Here is a 22,702-nt window from a genome sequence, read left to right as displayed (position 1 = left end):
TTACAGGGTGATGGAGACCCTGGGGCTTTTCATACTATCACGAGCACAAGTCCTGAGGATCTGGTTATCAATGCTGATCAGAATAAAAGAGCTGATTGTTGGATAGCATAGAGAAAGGGGGCTGAAATATAGAGCATCCAATTGCTTGTGTATTTAAAATGCAGCAGATGCAAAATAAAAATGGGACTGAATACATGAAACAAAACAAAAGCACCCACTAAAATCAAGATAGCTTTGGTGGCTCTGGTTTCAGGGGAAAGTTTTATGTAGAGGCTATTACTATGAATATGATTGACATGCCTCTTGTGTCTGTATAGGAGGAAGACCATATAGGCACTAGAACAGGTCATGAGAAACATAAATAAAGCACCTTGGACAAATACTATGATTGCCAATTTTACATGGTTCTTATTATACATATCTATATACCCGTACCCCACATTGCATCCGTAATTACTGTTTATACTATTCTTTGGACCAGTTTGATATAGAAGTCGATTCAGAGCTGATATTAGATTGAACAACCAGCAAAGAAAAATGCATGGAATGATGCAATTTGATGCTTTCATTTTGAGCTGTGCACATATAGAGTTCTTGGGACTGATGGTGATGGCCTGGAAGGTGCTTAAGAGGCAGGTGCTACATAAGGAGAGGCTCCAGGTTAATCTCTGCATGTATGTTATGATTCTAATCCCAGTCTCGTCCAGGAGACATTTCACCCTCAAAAGCCTTATTGTAGTGGGTATTCCCCTAAAGAGAAGCACCATGGCATTGGAAAAGACCAAATGGATGATAATTAGGTTTTTAGGTCTTCTTCTCTGAGCAATGAGGAAATTAAAGCTGTTTAGGAAGAGGAGAATACAGTTCCCTAGGAATCCAACTACAGTTAGTTGCAGGTATACTATCCCCAGGATTTCATCATAAGTCAGCACTTTTTAACTGTCTTGCAAAGACGATTAACTCACAAATTTAACGTGACCTAAGGAAAAACACTTGACATCATATTTGTTACTAAAATTTTTCCATTGAAATTCCATGACCTTCTGTTCATGAGGTCCTATATAAGAAACAATCAAGTTTCTCAGATGGTGGGTAGTAATTAACTATTGAACTCTAAAATTCTCTTTTTAGATGAAAACATCTTATCATTCTGACTTTGGTTATGCCTAAAGACCTTGGGGCAGTTAGGTTACACGGTGGCTAGAGTGCCAGGCCTGGAGTCAGGAGGACCTTAGTTAATAACTGGCCTCAGTCACTTACTATCTATGTGACCCTGGGCAAGTCATTTAATCCTGTTTGCCTCAGTTTCCTCTTCTGTAAATTAAGGTAGAAAAGGAAATAGCAATCCACTCCAGTATCTTTGCCAAGAAAACTTCCAATAGGGTCATGGACATTCAAACACAACTAATCTACAAAATAAAAACAAAAAAAAAGACTTCTGAGCTTGATTTTTCTCACAGTGACTTTCATTCCTGAGATTGTTTTTTTACTTCTCTTACCTGTATCCTTGTAGCAGTTAAACTATTTTCTTTCCCTTATCTCACCTGCGAATAACCTTGTCAAATAATTTACCTTTATCTTCTACTTTTCTATCCCTTGTTCATTTGTTTCCCATTGACTCCTGTAATCTCCATTCTTCACCCCTCTTCATGTGTCTCTGAACAGCTATACAGGAAGCCAGAAAATCTTCTTGAATAAGTCCATTAAACATTGTGTCATGTAACCTCACAACCCACATTGCAACAAGGTCAATATTTTACTCCTCACTAGTTCACCTGGTATTCATTCTCTTTAACTACTCTAAAGAACCTTCATATCTCTTCTAATATGTGTCATAGTACCGAATCCATCTACCTTCTTAGTTGAGGACCTTTTGCTTCATAACTCATTGACTGGAAATGTAGTCACTCAAGGAAAGTTCTCACTTCTCCCCTTCAACTTAGTTCTTATCATTCTGATATCTTCCCACATTTTCTCATTATTCATTCTAGATTGAACCTACTTCCTCCGGTCCTATGAATAAAATTCAGCTCCCATCAAACTATCTCCACTTTTCTTTGTCTTCCTTCTCTATGCATCTACTAGCTCATTCTTTTTTGTCAACATTCTCAAGTCCTTCCTTTCCCTATAAACCCTTATTTGATCCTACTATCCTCATTTGCTATAACATTATGTTTTTATAAAAAATATTAAATGAATTTAACTGATGTCTTATTTTTCATCACCAAAGTTCTCCCAGTATTTCTCCCCATCAAGAGTGCCATCCTTCATAACATTTTTTTACAAAAGAGGAAAAAACAGCAAAACTAAATGACACATTAAAAACTTCGATAAATGTAACAAAACATCTATGAAGCTTCCACTTCTGCAAAAGGATGGGGGTATTTTGTCATACCTCTTGTTTAGAGGCATGCTTGCTTTTTTAAAAAATTGCAATATTTATTTTTTTCATTCCTCTTACAACTTAAAGTGTTATTATCATACATATTGTTTTCCTGGCTCTGATTACTTCACTATGGTTCAGATCATGCTAACATAGTCTTATTTTTCTGCAGTCATCAAATTAGTGTTTTTAACACAAAGTAATATTTCATTATATTACTGTCCTACAATCTGTTTAGCCATTTTCCGATGAAAGGGAATCTAGGTGGTTTCCAATTCTCTGCTATCACATTAAGTACATTTATAAGTATTTTTAATTAAATGAGACTTCATCATTTACAGTCTTCTTTGGATATAACTCTACTTCCTTTCTTCTCATACTTCCAAAGTCTCTGACACTTGACCTCTGGCATTGTCATTCAACAGAAGCCAAGGCCTCAAAAGTTGCCAATGATTTTTTAACTGGTAAATATACTTGCCTTTTCTCAATACTACCTTTTTCTCTACCTCTTTGTAGCCATTGACATTAGTAATTGCCTTCTTTTCCCAGACACACTGTCTTCTCTAAGAAGATATGTTGAAATCATGATGCTGATTCCTTCTGTATCTACTCCTTTGTTGCTGACTCTTCTTTTCCACTTTCTTTTGATGCTTCTTCATCCACACCATAAACACTAAGCTCAAGGGGCTCTCAGAGGTCTGTCTTTGTCTCTCTCTTTTTTTTCTCTTTATACTTTTTTTCCCTTGTTCATTAACTTTCAGTTGTGTCTGACTCTTTGTGACCCCATTAGGGGGATTTCTTGGCAAAGATACTGGAGTAGTTTACCATTTCCCTCTCCAATGAATTTTATGGATGAGGAAACTGAGGCAAAGAGTGTTAAGTGATTTTCTCATAGTCACACAGATGGTAAGTGTTTGAGACAAGATCAGTGTTCTATCCACTGGGCCACTTAGCTGCCTCTTTATGCTATTTATCTTGATGAACTCATCATCTCCTGCATTTAAATTATTGTCTCTATGAAAATGACATCCATGCCTATACTGATGAATGTGTACATAAATGTGCATCTATATAAAATATTCACATTCATATTTACACACACAAACACGTACACACATGTATATATACATATATACATGTTAATATATGTGTAATAGGTGTATATTTTTATATCTGTGTATATATCCCTTTTAGCTTATAATTCTTATAGTTACAGGACAAGCAAATATTTGTCTCTAAATGCTGAATTAATTGAATGTTCAATTTCTCTGCCTGAGCCCTGATGGCAAACAGACATGTGTCATATCCAACACCCAATAACTCAGTGAATTCCAACTGGATTATCAACTCAAAGATTAAAATAATTTTTTAAAGTTGGAAGAAAGTAGTACAATATAGTCATCCTGGTTGTGTAGGTGAGGTGACTTTTTATCTTTTTCTATCAGTAAATAAATGGAATTGTTAGAAATAAGAGATATGATTAACTATATTAACCAGCATTAACAACAACAAAAAGATAGTATAATTGTAGCACCTGGTCTGTGGGCTCCCCACAACACCTTTAGAGGCAGCAAGATGGCCCAGGGTATAGAGCTCTGGACTTGGATGCATGTACATCAGATTTGAAATCTAGCCTTCAACATTCATTAGCTGTGTGACCCTGGGCAATTCACTTATCACCTGCCTGTCTCAGTTTCCTCATCTATAGAAAGGGAATTATAATACCATCTACTTCTCAAGGTTGTTATGAGGATAAAATGACATGTTTATAAAGTGTTTTACAAACCTTAAAGTCCTGTGTGAATGCTTTATCATTTTTATTTCTACTACTGCTTCTACTTCTACTGCATATTAAAATTACTAACTTTTTAAGTCTCTATATAGTCATGACAAAAATGCAAAAAAAAACTTTTACTAATAGATTCACTTTCTCTAATGCTGTAGAGGACATTATTTGTGCAAAGAAGAAGTGTTTAAGGATATAAGAGTGTAAAAACATTTGTAAGAGGACCGACCACTCATAAACTTAGTAGACCCTCTCTAATTAGGACACATTACTATAGAAGGAGAGTGTGTGAATTTATGAGGTTAAAGTGTTGATTTAACACATTGGAAATTCCTGTGGCAATTCAATATATAGATGTTTTAGTGACATCCTCACTCGGCTCTCAATGAGGCTATTACTTGCTGAGTAGGAGGACATCTATGGTGAGCCCCTGGTTCTGCTGGAATGAGGCCACAGGACAAGCGCTTGGCAAACAGTCTTTGTTAGCACTTTCCTCTCTCAGTTGTATGGTCCCAGCTTTTCCTTAAAGAAAGATCTAACTATGTCACACTCTTGCTTATTAAAATATATCAGCTCCCTTTTCTTCCGTCTCTTCATTTCAAAATCCTTGACATCATCCCTAACTCTCTCCTGATTTCTCCAATCTTGGACAAAGAAACATCTCTTCTTTTGACCAAAGCCCATCCGTCTAAATGTATGCTTGATCTAATCCCCACGTGTCTTCTCCAGCTATTGTCCACTGTTTTTTCTCCCTCTTTCACCCAAACTTACAGGAAAAAAAGCAGTCTACTTCAGTAGCATCTGCCTTAGCTTCCTCTACCATCACTCTTCCACCGTTTGAAATACGGCTTCTGACCTTAGCCTTCAATTGAAATTGTTGTCTACAAAGTTACAAGTGACTTCTTAAATGCCCAATCTGTTGGTCTCCTCATCCTGTTTGTTGCATTTCAGTTGAATGCTCTCTCCCTCTCTCCCTCCTTCCTCTCTCTCTCTCTCTCTCTGTGTCTCTCTCTGTCTCTGTCTCTCTGTCTCTGTCTCTCTTATTCTCTTTTGTGGTTCTCCTCTATGTACTTTGTAGTGAAAAAGAAAAGAAAAAAAACCTTTATATGAAATGAATTAGATACAATTTTGATGTCTAATGTATAGAGAGAACTGATATACATAAAAATTAAGAGTTTTCATCTGATAGTTAAGCCATCAAAGCATATATGATCAGGCAACTTTCAAAAGACATTCAAGTTGTCCCCAACATAATAAATCATGTTCCTAATTGCTAACAGTGAGAGAAATACCTTTTGAACTTAGTCTGAGATTTGATATTACCACATTCTGATTGACAATGATGAACAAGGGTAAAAATGGTAAATGTTAGAATGTTTTTGGGAAGATCAGCATATTAGTGCACTATTGACATGTCTACACAAAGTTTCCAAACTATGTTGTAAAAGTAGTTGTCATTTTACTAAAAATGCCACCAAAGTGTACCTATGCATGGACCTAATGGCATTACAAAGACATATGAGGGAGGCAAATACAGAGCTAAAGATTTCATGGATGCTTGCTAGATCTATATACAAAAGAAATCCAAGAAAGAGAAAAAGGGCTTTATGTACAAAAAATATTCAAAGCAGCTTTTTCCTAAGCTCGCCGGAAACATTTGACTCCCAGAGCCTTATGGAAGTAGGGATTCCCTTGAAAAGATGCCACATGGCATTAGAAAAGGCCAAAAAGATGATAATTAGGTTTATTGCTCTTATTCTTTAACCAGACTTGAAATTAGAGCCGTATAGAAGTAGGAGGACGCAATTCCCTAGGATTTCAATCCTATTTAGTTGATAGTATGTTATCTCCAGTATTTTATTATCAGAAAGAATTCTGGAGATGTCTTGGGAAGATGATTTGCTATCAAATCCAATGTGACCTATGGTGAAATATAGAGGATTATGATTGCTATATACTCAGAATTTCCCATTCTGGGGACCCATGATGTGTCTATAAGTGGGAAAGTATGACACAACATCACAGTGGGTTTGTTCTAGTGCATAATGTTCATCACTAATTGATCCACTATCCCCACTATTAGATATGCCCACTATTGCTACTTTTTCAAATATTTTCATCCCTTCTCTAACTACCCATGGCTTTTTACTATCATACCCTTTTCAAAAATCATCAAGGAATTTAAGATTCTGACCATGCTGTGCCAGGTCATTAGCCAGTAGGCAATTTATTCACTAACAGAGCCTGGCTTAGATTACCGAAATCCTATTCCTCAGGCTGAGGTCAGACTGGCTTAAATGTCTTTATTGCCTCTCCTTGAGAGACCTGTTACTGGCCCATGTTTTTCTAAGATCACTAAGCTCATCATTTCTTATAGTACAGCAATACTCTATCACAATCACATGCCACAACTTGTTCAGCCAGTCCTCAGTTGGAAGGCGTCCTTACAGTTTCTAGTTATTTGTCACCACAGAGAGAGTAGTTCTAAATAGTTTAGAATATTTAAGATCTTTTCCTTTTTCCCTTATCATCTTGGGAAATAGAATTAGTAGTGATATTGCTGGGTCAAAGGATATAGGCAGTTTAATAATTCTTTGGGCATAATTCCAGATAGCTCTCCAAAACAGCTGGATCAGTTCATAGTTCCACCAACAATGAATTAGCATCCCAATTTTTCCACATCTCCTACAACATTTGTCACTTTCCCTTTCAATTTGAGACAATCTGATAAGTGTAAAATGACATCTCATGTTTTAATTTGCATTTCTCTAATCAATAATAATTTAGAACATTTTATATATAACTATAAATTGTTTTGATTTCTTCATCAGAAAACTACCTGTTCATATCCTTTGACCATTTATCAATTAGTGAATGACTAATTTTCTTATAGATTTGACAAAGTTCTTTATATACTTGAGTTATGAAACCTTTATCTAATAATCTGACTCTTAACCCTCCCACCCCAAATTTTCTTCTTTCCTTCTGATCTTGGCTATATTTGTTTTATTTGTGTGAAACATTTTTAATTTAATGTAATTGAAATATGCATTTTATACCTCACATTGTTCTCTATCTCTTTTTTATTCATAAATCATTCACCTATTATAAGTCTGATAGGTAATATATTCCATGATCTTCACATTTTCTTGTAATATCTCTCTTTATATCTACATCATGTATCCATTTTGATCTTATCTTGGTAAATGTTTTAAGATATTTGTCTATGCCCAATTTCTCCCAGACTACTTTCCACTTTTCCCAACAATTTTTACCAAATAATAAATTCTTATCCCCAAAACTCAAGTCTGTACATTTGTCAAATACAAGGTCACTTTATTTATTTGCTGCTTTAAATTGTATGTCTACTCTGTTCCACTGATCTACCTTTGTGTTTCCTAGTCAATACTAGATAGTTTTGATAATTACAGTTTAATTTTAATGAGGCCTTTATCAGAAATACTTGTTACAATTTTTTTTCTTTTTTTAAAATGTTATTTATTTTATTGTGACCTTAAGCAGCAAAATAAGCAGTTCCATAACATAATTGAATAGAAAAAAAGACGATCGTACGTGAAAAATTATAGTTTAAGATCTAGTACTGCTAAATGTCCCTCCTTTACATTTTTTCATTAATTCTTTTGATATTTTTAACTATTTGTTCTTCCAAATGAATTTTGTTATTATTTTTTTCTAATTCAGTAAAATATGTTTTGGTAATTTAATTGGGATGGCATTGAATATATACATTAGTTTAGGCAAAATTGTTATTTTTATTATATTGGCTTTGTCTACTTATGAATATTTAATATTTCTCTAATCATTTAAATATGATTTTATTTTTATAAAAAAATTTTTTGCATACTTATGTTAACATATTTTCTGGGTGTGTTTTGGCAGGTGTACTCCCAAGTAGTTTTTAATGTTTAGAGTTATTTTAAATGTGCTATCTATTACTGTCTTCTCTTGCAGGGTTTTCTCATTTCTTGGTGTCTTATAATGCCATTCAATTCCTCTTACCTAATTCTAGTTTTCAAGGAGTTATTTTCTTCCTTAAGATTTTGGACCTCTTTTTCTAATTGGTTAACTTTCTTTTCATAATTTTCTTGGATTGCTTTAATTTTTCCCCTAATTTTTCATTGATCTCCCTTATTTTATTTTTTAATTCTTTTTTTTTTTCATTTTTCCAAGACCTCTTTTTGGGCTTGTGACCATTTGACATTACTCTTTAGAGCAGGAATGGCTGTTTTTTTAAACCTTACTATCTTCCTCTGAAAATTAACACAGATTGTCTTTCACACCATAGTATCTATGTATGCTTACTCATTTTTATTTTATTTTTAGAAGCTTATTGTTGTAATCAGGTTTTAATATTGAGTTATGGCTAATGGTGCCTCAAGACTCAATTCCTCTTGAACTGTTATTTGAATTCTGTCTGGGGGCCCAATCTCAGGCGTTCCTCTCCTCCTCTAAGCCACATTTAGGGCTCCTAGCCATGCTATCCTGAAAATGCTTTTGCTCCCTGAGGTACTGCATTCATCAAGCAAGTGCTTGCTTCTCCTTGTCCATAGCTAGAGCCTAGAATTGTGTCAGTTTAGCACCACTAGGCCTGGCATCCAGAAACAGAGAAAATCCTTAAATCTTCATCCAATCAACCATCTAAATCCCACAGTTTGTTAAATAAAAGTTTGTGAGATGAAAGTTCCTCAGACTATGAGGTGAAAGTCCCTAAGGCAAAAGTTCTTAAAGCCTAGTCTGTGGTGTTGTCCCCAGAGCTTGCCTGCTGTTTGTTGATTTAGCAAAGTTAATCTGGAGGTATTTGCACTTCACTCAGGCTAACCCCAGCCCCTAGAAGTCTTGTAAATCCTGAGGCCCTCTGAAGTTATTTTAGGAGGACAGCAGCTTTACCCCTTTATTTTAGCTGCTCTATATTATGTTCTGTCAAGAAACCTAACTTCTCAATTCCTCAGTCTCTTCAATTCCCGTGGACTACTTTTCTATTCCATTCACTAAGGGATGTTCCTAACCTTGATTGTGCCATCAAAAATGAATGCTTAATTTTCATAATTAAAAATAGTGACATTTCTTTGCTAATATAACCTCTTCACATTTTATCTTACCTTTTGCCTTATTCATACTCAATCAAGCAATCAATCAGGCATTTATTGAGTTCCTAATATGTACCAGGCACTGGGTTCATATATGGTGATGGTTGAAAAAAAATAAAAAAAATCTAATCTCAGGTACTTTATATTCTCTTGGTGGAAGGTGAGAGAATCATAATAAATGTATTGAAATAATCATGTATGCCAAATAAAAACAAGATGAATAAATGGTAGGTTGGTTGGGGACTAACCACGGTGGAATAGAGTAAGGTATCAAGTAGAAGGTGGTACTTGTCATTTTCCTTTTCTTTGCTTTTAGTTAATCTAATAGGTCTGGAGTGGTAGCTTAGAGTTGTTTTAATTCACATTTTCTCTAATCAACTTCGATTTAGATCATTTTTTCATTTGACTATACATAGCTTTAATCACTTCACCTGAAAACTGACTATTCATACCTTTGACCATTTATCTATTGCAGAATGGCTCTTATTTCTATAAATTTGTCTCAGTTCTCTATATATTTGAGAAATGAGGTATTCATCAGAAAAATGTGTTATTTTTTCCACAATAGTGATTATGTATTTCCCTCCATCCTATTTTCCCATGTTAATCATACCTTCTGTCTCTTTTCACCCTGTCCATTCTCAAATGTTTTGCTTCTAAGTTTTAAACCCCCCAACTCACTTTACCTTCTATCTGCCTCCTTTCCTTTTTTTATATCTTTATTTTTCTACTTTCTTTTATAGTGAGACAGATTTCTTTATCCAACTATGTCTACAGCCAATTCTGATGAGAGAAAGGTTCAAACACTTTCCCCTATCTCCCCTATCTTCTCCACTGCAAAAGCTATTTCATATATTTTTCTTTTTTTATTTTTATTTTTGGCTAGGCAATGGAGTTAAGTGACTTGCCAAGGGTCACACAGCTAGTAAGTGTTATATGTCTGAGGCTGTATTTGAACTCAGGGCCTCCTGAATCCAGGGCAGGTGCTCTATCCACTGCACCACCTAGCTGCCCCCTCATGTCTTTTTTATATGAGATAATTTGCCCCATTTTACCTCTCCTTTTCCCCTTTTCCTAGTTCATTCTTCTTTCTCAGCCTTTAATTTAGTTATTTTAGACAATCATTATACCATATTCAACTCACACTCACTTCCTCTCTCTATGTGTACACCTTCAACTACTCTAATAATGAGAAAGTTTTTAGGAGTTACAAGTATTATTTTCCCATGTAGAAATGTAAAGACTTTATCCTTATCAAATCCCTTATGATTTCTCTTTCTTATTTATTTTTTTATGCTTCTCTTGAGTCTCATATTTGAAAGTCAAATGTTTATTCAGCTCTCATTTTTTCATCAGGAATGCTTGAAAGTCTCCTATTTCATTGAATATCCTTTTTCCCCCTGCAGGATTATACTCAGTTTTGCTGGGTAGGTGATGCTTGGTTGGAATCCTAGCTCCTTTGCCCTCTGGAATATCATATTCCATCTGATCTTTTAACGTAGAAGTTGCTAATTTTTGTGTTATCTGTACTGTGGCTCCATCGCATTTGAACTATTTATTTCTGGCTGCCTGCAGTATTTCCTCCTTGATCTAGGAGATCTGGAATTTGGCTATAATGTTGCTCAGAGTTTTCATTTTGGGGTCTCTTTCCAAGAGGTGATCTGTGGATTCTTTCATTTTCTATTTTACCCTGTGATTCTAGGATATAAGAGCAGGTTTTTCTTGATAATTTCTTAAAATATGATGTCCAGGATGTTTTTTAAAATTATGGCTTTCAAGTAGTCTCATCATTCTTAGATTATCTCTTCTGGATTTATTTTCAGTTCAGTTGTTTTTGCAATGAAATATTTCACATTTTCTTCTATTTTTTAATTCTTTTGATTTTCTTTGCTTGTTTCTTGATGTCTTATGGAGTCATTAGCTTTCACTTCCTTAATTCTAATTTTCAGTGAACTTTTGTACCCCTTTTCCATTTGGTCATTTATACTTTTTAAGGGGTTGTTTTCTTCAGTGAATTTTGGTACATCTTTTTCCATTTTTGTGGTTTCTTTTCTAAGTTATTGGCTTATTCACGATTCTCTTGCGTCCCTCTCACTTTTTTCCTCATTTTTTTCTTCTATCTTATTTGGTTATTTTTAATCCTTTTTGAGCTATTCCAGGAGCTCTTTTTGGGCCTGAAACCAATTCAAAATTTTCTTTGAGGCTTCACAGATAGGTATTTAGATGTTATTGTCTTCTTCTTAGTTTGTGCTTTAATCTTCCCTGTCATTATAGTAGTTTCAATATAGATATTTTTGGCTGATTTTCCAGCCTATTTGGTGAGTTTCAATTTTGGGTTTCAATTTGCCTGCTCCTCAGACAAAGGGGGCACTATCCCAAGCTTCTTATACCCAGGGTGTGGGGCCTTGCCATTGTATTGCTATGCTGGGGGCTCAGGACATCACAACTGGCCTGCTGTGCTGTGGGTATGGGACCTATTCACTGTGTTGCACCTAAAACATGGGGCCTAGCCATTGGTCTACTGCACTAAGGTACATGGGTTCCTATCAGTGTCCTGCTGCACTGGAGCTGTAGGGCCTTGCCACTGACCTGCTCCAGGACTCAGGGCCTCTCTGCTACATTGCTGGGCCTTGGCCTACTGCTGGCTTGCCCAGATGACACCTGCACTAGATTGTACTTCCCTTCTTACCTGAGTGAGACAGACCTTTCCTGTTGACCTTTTAAGTTGCTTTGGGCTAGAAACTTGTTTTACTCAGGCCTTTGGTTGGTTCTGTCATTTCAGAATTCATTTTAAGGTGTTATTGAATTTAGAAGAATTTAGGTATATTCCTGTCTTCCTTTGACATCTTGCCTCTGCCCCCACATCATAGGGTCTTCATGAGGATCAGCTGAGACAATATTTATAGGACACTTAGAACTGATGACAGTGCCTGGAGCATAATAGACACTTAATTGATACTTATTCTTCTTCTTTAATCCCTGGTTGGGAAATATCAATTTTTTGTTCATATAGAGTCCTCTTCAAAGATATTCTGGGCTGGGCCTCACTCACTATGTACCAGTTTCTGGGTAGTTTGGATTCATTACTAGAACAAAATGAGACCTTTGCAAGTCTTTTAATAAATAACAACAAAAAATATTTACTTGACTATAAGAGAAAGATATTCAACCAGAGTAGGTTCTGAGGTATTAATGGATGATAGCCAAAATGGAGGAAAGTCTCCAGTCTACTACAAGTGGAGAAATAGCATTTCACATTTTCTTTAGTGACTTGGAGAAAAGACTGAATACCATCAGATTTCCTTGATTTTGAAAGTTAGCTAATGCGCTGAAATAAACACAAATGTGGGCGTCAGCTAGCCGATGTAGCTTCCCCAAGAGCTAGTGTGAACTTAGAGTAGTAGTACCAGGTAGGAGCGCCAGGAGTACTCAGCACTCCTCAGATCATATCTAGCTAGGATACTTTCCTCAGATCCTCATAACCCATTTTAAGGACAGTAGCATTTTCTTATTCACTTGAACTAGTCTTACCTCTACAATCAATTGCTAAAGTCCTTATTGAAAGGGGCCAAATCTTAGACTTTTATGTATATCCTACCTTCCTTTGCAAACATGAAGTGTTCTACCAATAGATGCTTTAAATAAGTCTAACTGTCACAAACTCTCAAAAATAATGATATCATAGGGTCACAATTGAAGATACAGTAGTTTTTTAGTCCAAGCTGGTCACTTTACAGAAGAGGAAACTGAATCCCAAAGAAATTACGTGATTTACCCATGGTCAATCTGGCAGGAAGATGTAATGGTGAAATATGAAAGCTGGTGTTTTTCCCTTCCTCCAGGAGTCTTCACATTGTATCAACTGCTTCAAATGATCAATTTTTCCTTCTGATGTATATTCTCCATGTCCAGGCATTTGGGAATCCCCATACCTTTCTTTTTACTGCAGAATTTTTTTTCTTCACTCATTGCTCATTCAAGGAAAGACTCCATTTATGACTTTCCCCTACAAATACTCAGGCTTTGCAGGATCAAGTCTCACATATTTTTTTTTTCTTCTTCTCATGTGGTCAGATAGTCACAAACTGAGAATAAACATTTTTGTCCCTAGATAATAGGGTTTTTCTGAACTTTAAAGCTTTTTTTTAAAATAAAACTTAAAGCCTTAGTCAAATGTCCCTTATTATTAGAGAGGTATCCAAGGTTTCTTTATAAAGATGTCAGTTAGTACACAGTTTGTCTATTTCTTAGCCTAGTATCTCAACTTTTTGAAAGCTTTGCAATGATCGAGTTCTGATTTTGGCCAGGCCTTTGATTTCCACCAAGTAATCAACTTTGGAAGAGCAGGGAATGAGTGAATGATCCTATAAACAACTTAGTTTTCTAGTCCCAGGCATGGTGCCCTGGCCATGGTGGCTGTAGTAGGTGATACATGGCATGCACCTCATGTTGTTGTTATTGTTTAGTCATTTTTCAGTCATGTCTAACTCTTTTTGAACTCATTTGGTGTTTTCTTGGTAAAGATACATCAGTAGTTTGCCATGTCCTTCTCCAGTTTATTTTACAGATGAGGAAACTGAGGCAAATAGGATTAAGTTATTTGACCAGGGTCATATAGCTATTAAGTGTCTGAGACCAGATTTGAACTCAGGAAGACGAGTCTTTCTAACTCCAGTCCTGGCACTCTATCCACCACACCATCTAGCTATCATGTTGCCTGGAGTTCTGCAGAACTCTTCTTTCCTCCAGAACATCTGATTTTTTAAAATTACTTTTTCCTCTTGCTCTTTACATACTGAAATATTTGTAAATGTAAATGACACCAGGTAATTTCCTAAGAACCATCCCTAATATACATTTAGACATCATCTAAAGCTTTGTCAGAAATTAATTTAAAATATTTTAATCACAATAATTTTAAAAACAAATGAACTGATTTCCTTTGTGATAGTCAATCTCTTCAAGTCCAGTCAGACTTCCCTACCCTTTTATTAGGGGAACATTTAGCATACCTTGAAGAAACCCTCATATCTTCTGGCTACCTGCTTCCTCACGCTAGCAAGAATATGGAAGAATTAACTTGCTTTCATGGATTACTAAAGACCCTTCTGTGTATTGTTTGAGGAGCCTGGGCCACAAACCCAGATACCTTCCTACCTCAGTACAGAGAACAAATATAGGTTCTAGAGCAAGAATAATCCTTGATGTTAGCTGACCCAACTTTGGTCTTTTTAAAATGAGGAAAATTAACCCAGAGAAGTAGAAGTGCCTTGCCCAAAATTACACAAGCAATAAATATTAGAATAAAAATTTGAACCCTGCTCCTCTGACTCTAAAATACATGGTCTTTCCAGCATGGCACCATTCAGTATGGATGGCTGTTGCTTGCAGAGGAAGAGAAAGATTCTGTTTATTTCCTTTGTGTAATGATATTTTTTTGGAATAGAGGAAACCACTCAATCTTACTATCTGAGAGTCATTAAACATAACCGGGAATAGGTAAGGTCTTGGACAGGAAGAGAGAGAAGTACAGAGGGTGAGATTTACAAGATATAAATGAAGGCTCAGAGGCTCTATATTAAGTGACTACAGTTTCAATATCAGTGTTACATTCTCCTCTGGTAGTCTCTGAGTTAAGAAACAGAGAAACAGAACAATCATTTTCATTTCAGGGGCAATTGCATCACTCATTTGACCCCTAAAGAAATTTTATTCTGCTGATGATTTTTTTTTTTTCAGAATGCAGAGGTCATCGCTAGATCCTTTTAGGGTTAGTTAGTTTAAAATGGGGAGTGAGTGAAATTACTGAGAACAGATACCAGGTATCTTTACACCCTAACTTTTTTCAAAACCAGTGATTCCAAACCTGAGTTTGCCCTCTATAGTGATTATACATGATACATCTTTTGTGCCCACTCTTAGAGGATAGATGACTGCAAAGGCGTTCAGGCTATTGAATCTGAGTTGAGACTCAGCAATTAAAGCTCATCCTCTCAAAATGTTGTAAATGACTAGGGACACCACATGCATGTGACTGGTTCTATTGTTTGGATAGAATCTGTTAACCTTAGGATCCCATGCCAGCTAATTTGACCCTTGTCCACATTCTCCTGACCCAGCCTATATGGTGACACAGAGCATGGAGGGATGAGAGGACATCATGTTTGATTCTATAATGTCAGTGAAGTGCCTATTGCTTTTGCACTATTTTTCCATTTCTTTTTCATTAGTCTCACTCAGAAATTATGAAGACATCCCTTGTCTGAGCTAATTTCCCTTCAGAGTTGTAATTATTATGCCAGCTTCAGAGAAGTTGCTGTTTCTATGGGGAATCAGGGACTTTTTGCAAAAACAAGCAAACTTTTGTCCCAGGTGTTAATCCTTAAAGATAATGACTATTGATTAACTAAAATCTCTAAAGGAACATGCATGAGCATCTGGGAGACACATTTTTCTTGTCATGATGAGAGGGATAAGTGATGCTCACTCAGGAGTACAAGAGAAGGGAAGTAATGGACCACATGTTTGTATGATTGGATTCCATCTGGGCTTCTTGACTGAGTGTTCGCAAGGCTTCCTTAAACTAAGGCTTAGTTGAGTGTACTTGTTGAACCCCTCCTTGCATATTCCATATGTTGCATCCTTTCCCACAGAGAAGGCTAGGAATGCTATTCCCTAGAGCAAACTGCACAGAATTCCACAATAGGGATGGTTGGTCTACTGGCTTTAGGTTAGTTTTTGGAAGCCAGTTTAGACTCCAGCCTGGGGGGAAAAGACAAAACATTCAATATAGGTTGCATATTCCCACAATCTATTTATTTTGCTCCTAATACAACACTGTTGTATAGAGTTGATTGTCCATTAAACAATTTATGCTAATTTATCTCAACTGAGATCACAATGCAACAAAGTATCAATTCACCCAGAATTCCTTTTCTATCCCATTCTCCATAGAACATAGAACTATGTTCTCAGGCCTCCCTTCTTCACATTCTCTCAGCAGAGGAACTCAACTGATTAGTTCTTGCCTTCTCCTTTCCCATCCCTTTAACATCAACCCATGCTATTTCCTCCTTCATTCCTATCTCTGAAAATATTGTCTTTCCACCTTCTCTAGCACGATGTTCCAATTATCTTCCCCACTTTCATTCTAATCTTCAATCTCTCTATTCATAGGTTATTGGCTCCTTTTCTACTTATGTTCTTGTCTCACTTACCCTAAAATTACAACAAAAACAAAATATCAGTCTTAGATTTCTTCATTTCCTTTGCTTACTTTTTTTTCCTAAATCTTCAGTATGACTTCCCACATCATCTTTCAAATGAAACTGCTTTTTCCAAATTTATCATTCATCCTTTAAAAAAAAAAGATTTTTTTAGGCAAAGAAGGAGTTCTACCAAATTACTTGTATCACACCAATATGGAGCTGATACCTAAAAAAGGAATTGCCAAAACAGAGAAAGAAAACTGCAGGCCAATTTCCCTAATGAATATTGATGCAAAAATTTTAAATAAAATCTCAGGAAGGCGATTATATGATATGTCACAAAGATCATAAATTATGACCAAGTGGGATTTACACCACAAATGCGGGGCTGGTTCAATATTAAGAAAAGTATCAGCATAATTAACTATATCAATAACAAAACCAACAAAAATGTCATGATTATCTCAACAGATGCAAAAAATTTTTGACAAAATATAATATTAATTTCTATTAAAAACACCAGAAACACAGGACATAAATGAAGCTTTCTTTAAAGTAATGAGTAGTATTTATCTGAAACCATCAACAAGCATTTTCTATAATGGGGATAAGCTAGAAGTCTTTCCAATAAGATTTGAGGTGAAGAGAGAAACCCCACTATAATAATTTTGACTCAAAATTTACCACAAATGCTGATTATATCACTAAGACAAGAAAAATAAATTGCCAGCTACAAAAAGAATCCTTCCTTGTAACCGGTTAGTATAATTAATAAAACAAATATATGTAGCAGTCTTGCATTAAACATATACACATATACAGACATCTCTCATTATACACTGGAAGTATATCCATTCTCCATCAAAAGTGAGATGTTTCTAGCTCACTTGACTGGACCACCTGGCTTATCTTCAATTAATGAGATTTCATAAATCTTTCAAAAGTGGTTTTCTTTAAAATGTTATAGTTGTAGTTGTTTACTTTTATAGGCTAGTATGCTCAAGATACTAGGAAGGAATAAACAAAGACACTGGGCTGTTTAGAGGGCCACATAGGATAACTTGCAAAAGAGCTATACAGGATAGGGAGACAATAGGGGTTTGTAGTTGGCATCATTTAAGGAAATATTCAATATCTATTTGAATAATTCCTATAAACAACTTATTAGTCAAACTACCTTCATTTTGGTATCTCAGCAACTTCTAGACAGTAACATTCAATTTTCTTTTCCCTCTATCACTAAATTCTTACCTTTTCTTACAATTTTTTCCACTTATCTTTTCCAAAGTCCTTGCCAGTTAGCTGTCCCTTCACCCCTTAATGAGTCAATTACCTTAATCTTTTTATTCCAATTTCTTTATTTGAAGCAATCTCTTCTTTGGCCTACATTAATTCCCTTATATTTTTTAAGATTTCTCACATTTTTTATAATATTATTTCAGTCTCCAAGCTTGGCAACAAAACCAAAGTTCTCCAGATACAATGAAATGTGTCTGGAATAGTAATATTTAATACTATCATTTATTACCATTTAATAGTAATATTTAGTAATTTTATTCTCTTTATTCACTTCAAATCTTCCAATTAATGTGTTACTTTCTTCTTTGGCAAAGAGCAATCAAGCTTCCTTCTCTGCTCTCTTGTACTTTTTCTTATTTTATATTGTGCTTTTCTAAGTCCTTTAGTTCCCCTCCTCTTTTTTGTTTTCTTATAGTGATTTATTTCATTACATTTGCCTTCCCTGATTCCTTTTTTTGATCTTTCTTTTATTTCTTTAGTCTGAGCTATTTGCACAAAAAATATTCTGTTTCTGATGAATTTTCCTCAGAAGAACCCTTAAATCTCTCTCTCTCTTTTTTGAATATCCATCTTTTTCATTGATTAGGTTTAGATTTTCAGGATATATTTCCTTGGCTTGCTTCTTGAGCTCTTTTGCTCTTTGGAAGACATTATTACATTCCCTCCAGTGGTTTCTGATGGGCACAGAATAGTATTGTGGAATTCAAATTTCCTTTCCTTTCTATTTGAATGTATTTCTTCTTTTTGTCTGCAGAATTTATGATTTGTCACTATAGCTACTAAATTTGATGGCTATGTGTCTCAGATTTTGCAATATATTTTTAATATAGGCAATCTATGATTTTTATTGGTGTTTTCTCCCAGAAATTCTGAACTTTTTTTTCTAGATGTCTCAAATATCTTAGTGAAATAATAAGCTTTAGTTGATTAATACTTCACCAAAACTTTTGGATCACCTATATTACATTTTGCATTACGCTGTATAGGTTTTTCATGTTCTTCTAGAAGACCTTTAATTTTTAAGTTATCTCTACATAGCTTGTGTTTGAGATCACTAAATATTGCTTGGATAGAATTCATGTTGTCTTTTAACTTTATTGCTTTTAGCTTCTCTTCCTCTTGATTGCCCCAACAGTTGTAACTGTTGTGTCTTTGGTGAGATTTGACATAGTGAATTCCAGTTTTTCTTCTTTGCCAATTATTTCAACTCTATGGTCCATTAGTTCTACTTTCTGATATCACATTTCTCTACTGAACCTTTTGCTATGGATCCATAATCTCTAAGGAACACACGTAATTCTCCAATTATTCAGGTGGAGATTGATCTTTTCTGATGGTTTATCTACTTGAATCCAAGGTTTTTTAAATGTTTTTTTTCTCCTAAGATCTTTTGTAATTTCAGTATTTTTGCCTTATATCCTCTATCACTCCCTTTCTGAATCCTTCCATTTTCATGTTAGAGCATTCAAATGATTGACCTCAAAGCTATCTCAGTCATCTCCGATGGAAGAGAAATAATTTCTCACTTGTCTCAGTCCCTGCACAAAGCTATTTCTTTGTATTAGGACCTCTATTTATTCTTACTTGTTGATCAAACCGTGTTTATTTTTGTATAAAGACTTACTATGGCTTTTATTTCTTGTTCATTTCAAGAAGTTTATCTCTTAGAGAATTGTGGGAGACAGAAGTGACATCAGCTGGATGCTAGCACAATTCCCTTCATACATAGTGCAGCCTCCCACGCATCCTGGCACTCTTCACTGAATTCCTTTTATTCTTTACTATGCCAGCTACATTTCACTGTGTGCACTGCTATTCCAGCTAGAGCAAAATTTGCTATTTCCCATATATATATATGTGTGTGTGTATCTATAAATATATATTTATAAGTATATACATCTATATACATATACACATATACATCTATCACATATATACACATACACATGTGTATACATATATAGACATATGCACACACAAAGACACACACACACACACATCCCCACCTCATCCACCTTGAATTGGAGATTTGAATTTTGCTGTTTGTTGTTGTCTCAGACTAATGGATAAAGGGCAGATGTGTGTGTATGTGTGTGTGTGTGTGTGTGTGTGTGTGCATAGAGGGGTTAGCTATTACAGACTGCAGAAACAGAAAGGGAATTACTGAATGAATTCCAGATCATTAGCCAGTGTTACTTTTGCATTACCTGAAAATTTGATGATCATTCAATATATGTCATTATCTAAAATGTGAATAGAAAACAATGTTTAAGAGATAAGCACTGATGCCTGGGTACTCCAATGGAGAATTGCTACATTGACATGGAACTATTTATGGTTGCTCTTTGAATCCAGTCATCTTACTAATTATACAACTGTCTAACTGTGTTATTGTGTAGTCCTTTTCTCTCCATCTTCTACTCAAGAATGCTATGCTCCAAGACATATCATACTTCACTAAAACCTAAGTAAACCATGTCTTCATCATTCACTTCATCTAGAAGTTTAGGAATCCTGTGCTGAAAGGAAATAAGGTTAGTTGACATGACATAATCTTCATAGTGTCATGCTAGTCTTTATTCATCATATTTATTTGTAGATGTTAACCCATTATCACTTGACTTTTCTTTTTCTAGAATTTCCTGAAGAATTCAAGTGAATCTCACTAGCATGTATGTGGAAGACTTTTTATTCCTATTTATCAAAATTAGAGTAGCATTTTCTCTTCCTCAACTTAGTGTCCTTTTCCCATGTTCTTTTTTTTCAAATGTCAATCACAGTAAATCAGACATCACATCACTCACTTCAGACAGATTCTTCCATTCCTATGAATACAATTGTTTTTGTTCAAGTCATATGAATTTGCTAATATTAATTATGTTCCCTTTTACTATGTGTTATTTCTTATATTGTGTATCAATTCCCTATGGGTAATTTTTTCCCTGTGATTTCTAATGCAAAATTCATTCCATTTGGCAGAGAAAAATAAGGAAAATAAAACTAGAGTAGCTAGGTATTCTCATGATATCAGTAATCACTGTTTCACCCAACCCAAGCATTGTTCTTTTTATTTCTTTAATACTCTATTTTCTCAAAACAGCTCTCTTATTTCAGCCTAAGATCACATTAGTTTCTGGGATAGCCCTAATGATCCAAGTTTGATTTGTAATATAAAAAAAAAATCCCTATGTCTAGGGATTTGTTTTTCAAATTGCTGAAGCCTTCTGCTAAAAGAATTGCTTAGGACTTTTAAGAGGACATTTGTAAGGCTAGAAAGGAATTGTGCCATGAGGTTTTCATTGTTACTTTTTGGTACAAGTATATAAAAGTGTATATGCATGGGCAATGCCTAATTTTCCCCCGGATCTCAGAGACCATTCCAGAATTGGAGATATGGATAGCTGTACCAAATGAGGTCAAAATAATTTTCTTCAGTGTATTTGAATAGCTTCAATTATTCAAAAGGTTTAAAAGGAGTGATAGCTTGACTCGCACTTAGCAACCATGAAATATAACACTTTTTTGCAACTTCCAGTAAGAGGTTCTTGAAAAATTGGCTCTAGTAGTGAACCAGATGTCTTTCCTCCCCTCAGTAGAAATATTGATTACTTCAAAATGACATTTAAAGCAACATGTGTTGTCAAAAGAAGGCTCTGCCAAACTATTTTGCCTTGTTCCTATCTCTGTAAACACAGGAGAGCAACCCTGAGCTTAATACTCCAAGCATTACCAGCAGCATTGATCATCTTGAGATGTCAAGAGCCCATGGAGTTTTCAGCCAGCACTGAATGCTCATCTTCATCTCCTCATATGTGGAAATATAGTCTAGCCTTCAAAGACACAGCATCACCTAACACAGGGACCAGATCACTTAGATCCAGGATACTTCACTTGCAAAGGGGAGAGACAAAGTCTGTAATTTCTGGTCTTCTCTGCATTATACACTTATTCTCTCTTGAGAATTGTTAATTTTTCTTCAATCTCCACTCCTTCCTTCCTTCCTTCTTTCCTTTCTTCCTTCCTTTCTTCCTTCCTTCTTCCTTTATGTTCTGCTTTATTTTTTTTCCTGGCCAGTGACACATATGTCAGGCTTCTTCTGTGACCAAGATTAGGAAGTGGGAGAAGTCCTTCTAGGAGAGTTTTGTATACTTGACACCAAGGGGTGTATTGGGCTAAGACCAATATACTAATTTCCCATTCAACCTTTAATTTTGCCTTCAAAGATAATGGACCTTTAATTCATATGTAATTGAGTCAGCTGATGAAGACTGCAATGGAAAAACTGCTGACATAAACTATTCATTATCTAGGAGGAAAAAGCAAGAGCTAGGTGATGATAGTTACCATCACCTCTTTCATGTTTCAGATTTATGGAACATTAGGATCAAGGAAGCAATGTTGCATCCTCACTATTGTTTTCAAATTACATTTAAGTAAACTTTCTTCTGTTAACTTTTAAATTGTTTGGGAATTTATTGGTGCATTCCAATATTGAATGTGATTTGTGGAATAGCCTTGGTCCAGTGCTGAGCTACAATCCTTTAGGGATGAATTCTGTATTCCTAACTTGTCTGGACCAAGTTGCCTCTATATTTACATTTGAATCTATAGATGTTTTCTTCTGCTGATTGCTCAGCTACATGCAATATAGCAGTGAATCTCTACATTAGATCTTCTAAGACTCCAAAAAGGTGGTGAATATATTCCCCAAATATACAGTAGAAATTTGAGTGTTTCTATTTGGGCAAATCAAGTTCCATGACTTCTTATTATCTGAGAAGGTTTTTTGTTTGTTTGTTTTTTTTTTTTTTGCTTTTTGTCTAGGAGGAGGTGGTAGTGCAAACAGCATTTGGTATAATTTACAGAATAGGGATTTAAAGTATTTGTGAGAAAGTAAGTGCTCACCTTGAGAGTCCAT

General features: G+C 35.3%; 1 protein-coding gene across 1 annotated transcript; it reads right to left on the bottom strand.

Annotated features, from left to right (window-relative positions):
* On the bottom strand, positions 1-22,702 carry LOC114041985 (vomeronasal type-1 receptor 3-like). The gene is given in 3 exon segments (XM_027860676.1): positions 1-119; positions 122-931; positions 22,690-22,702. Coding segments are annotated over 3 exon segments (942 nt in total).

Source organism: Vombatus ursinus, unplaced genomic scaffold (assembly GCF_900497805.2).
Source record: "Vombatus ursinus unplaced genomic scaffold, bare-nosed wombat genome assembly UNPS02014235.1, whole genome shotgun sequence".
Taxonomy (NCBI): domain Eukaryota; kingdom Metazoa; phylum Chordata; class Mammalia; order Diprotodontia; family Vombatidae; genus Vombatus; species Vombatus ursinus.
The sequence above is the reverse complement of the archived record's forward strand: the minus strand, read 5'-3'. Positions and strand labels throughout refer to the sequence as shown.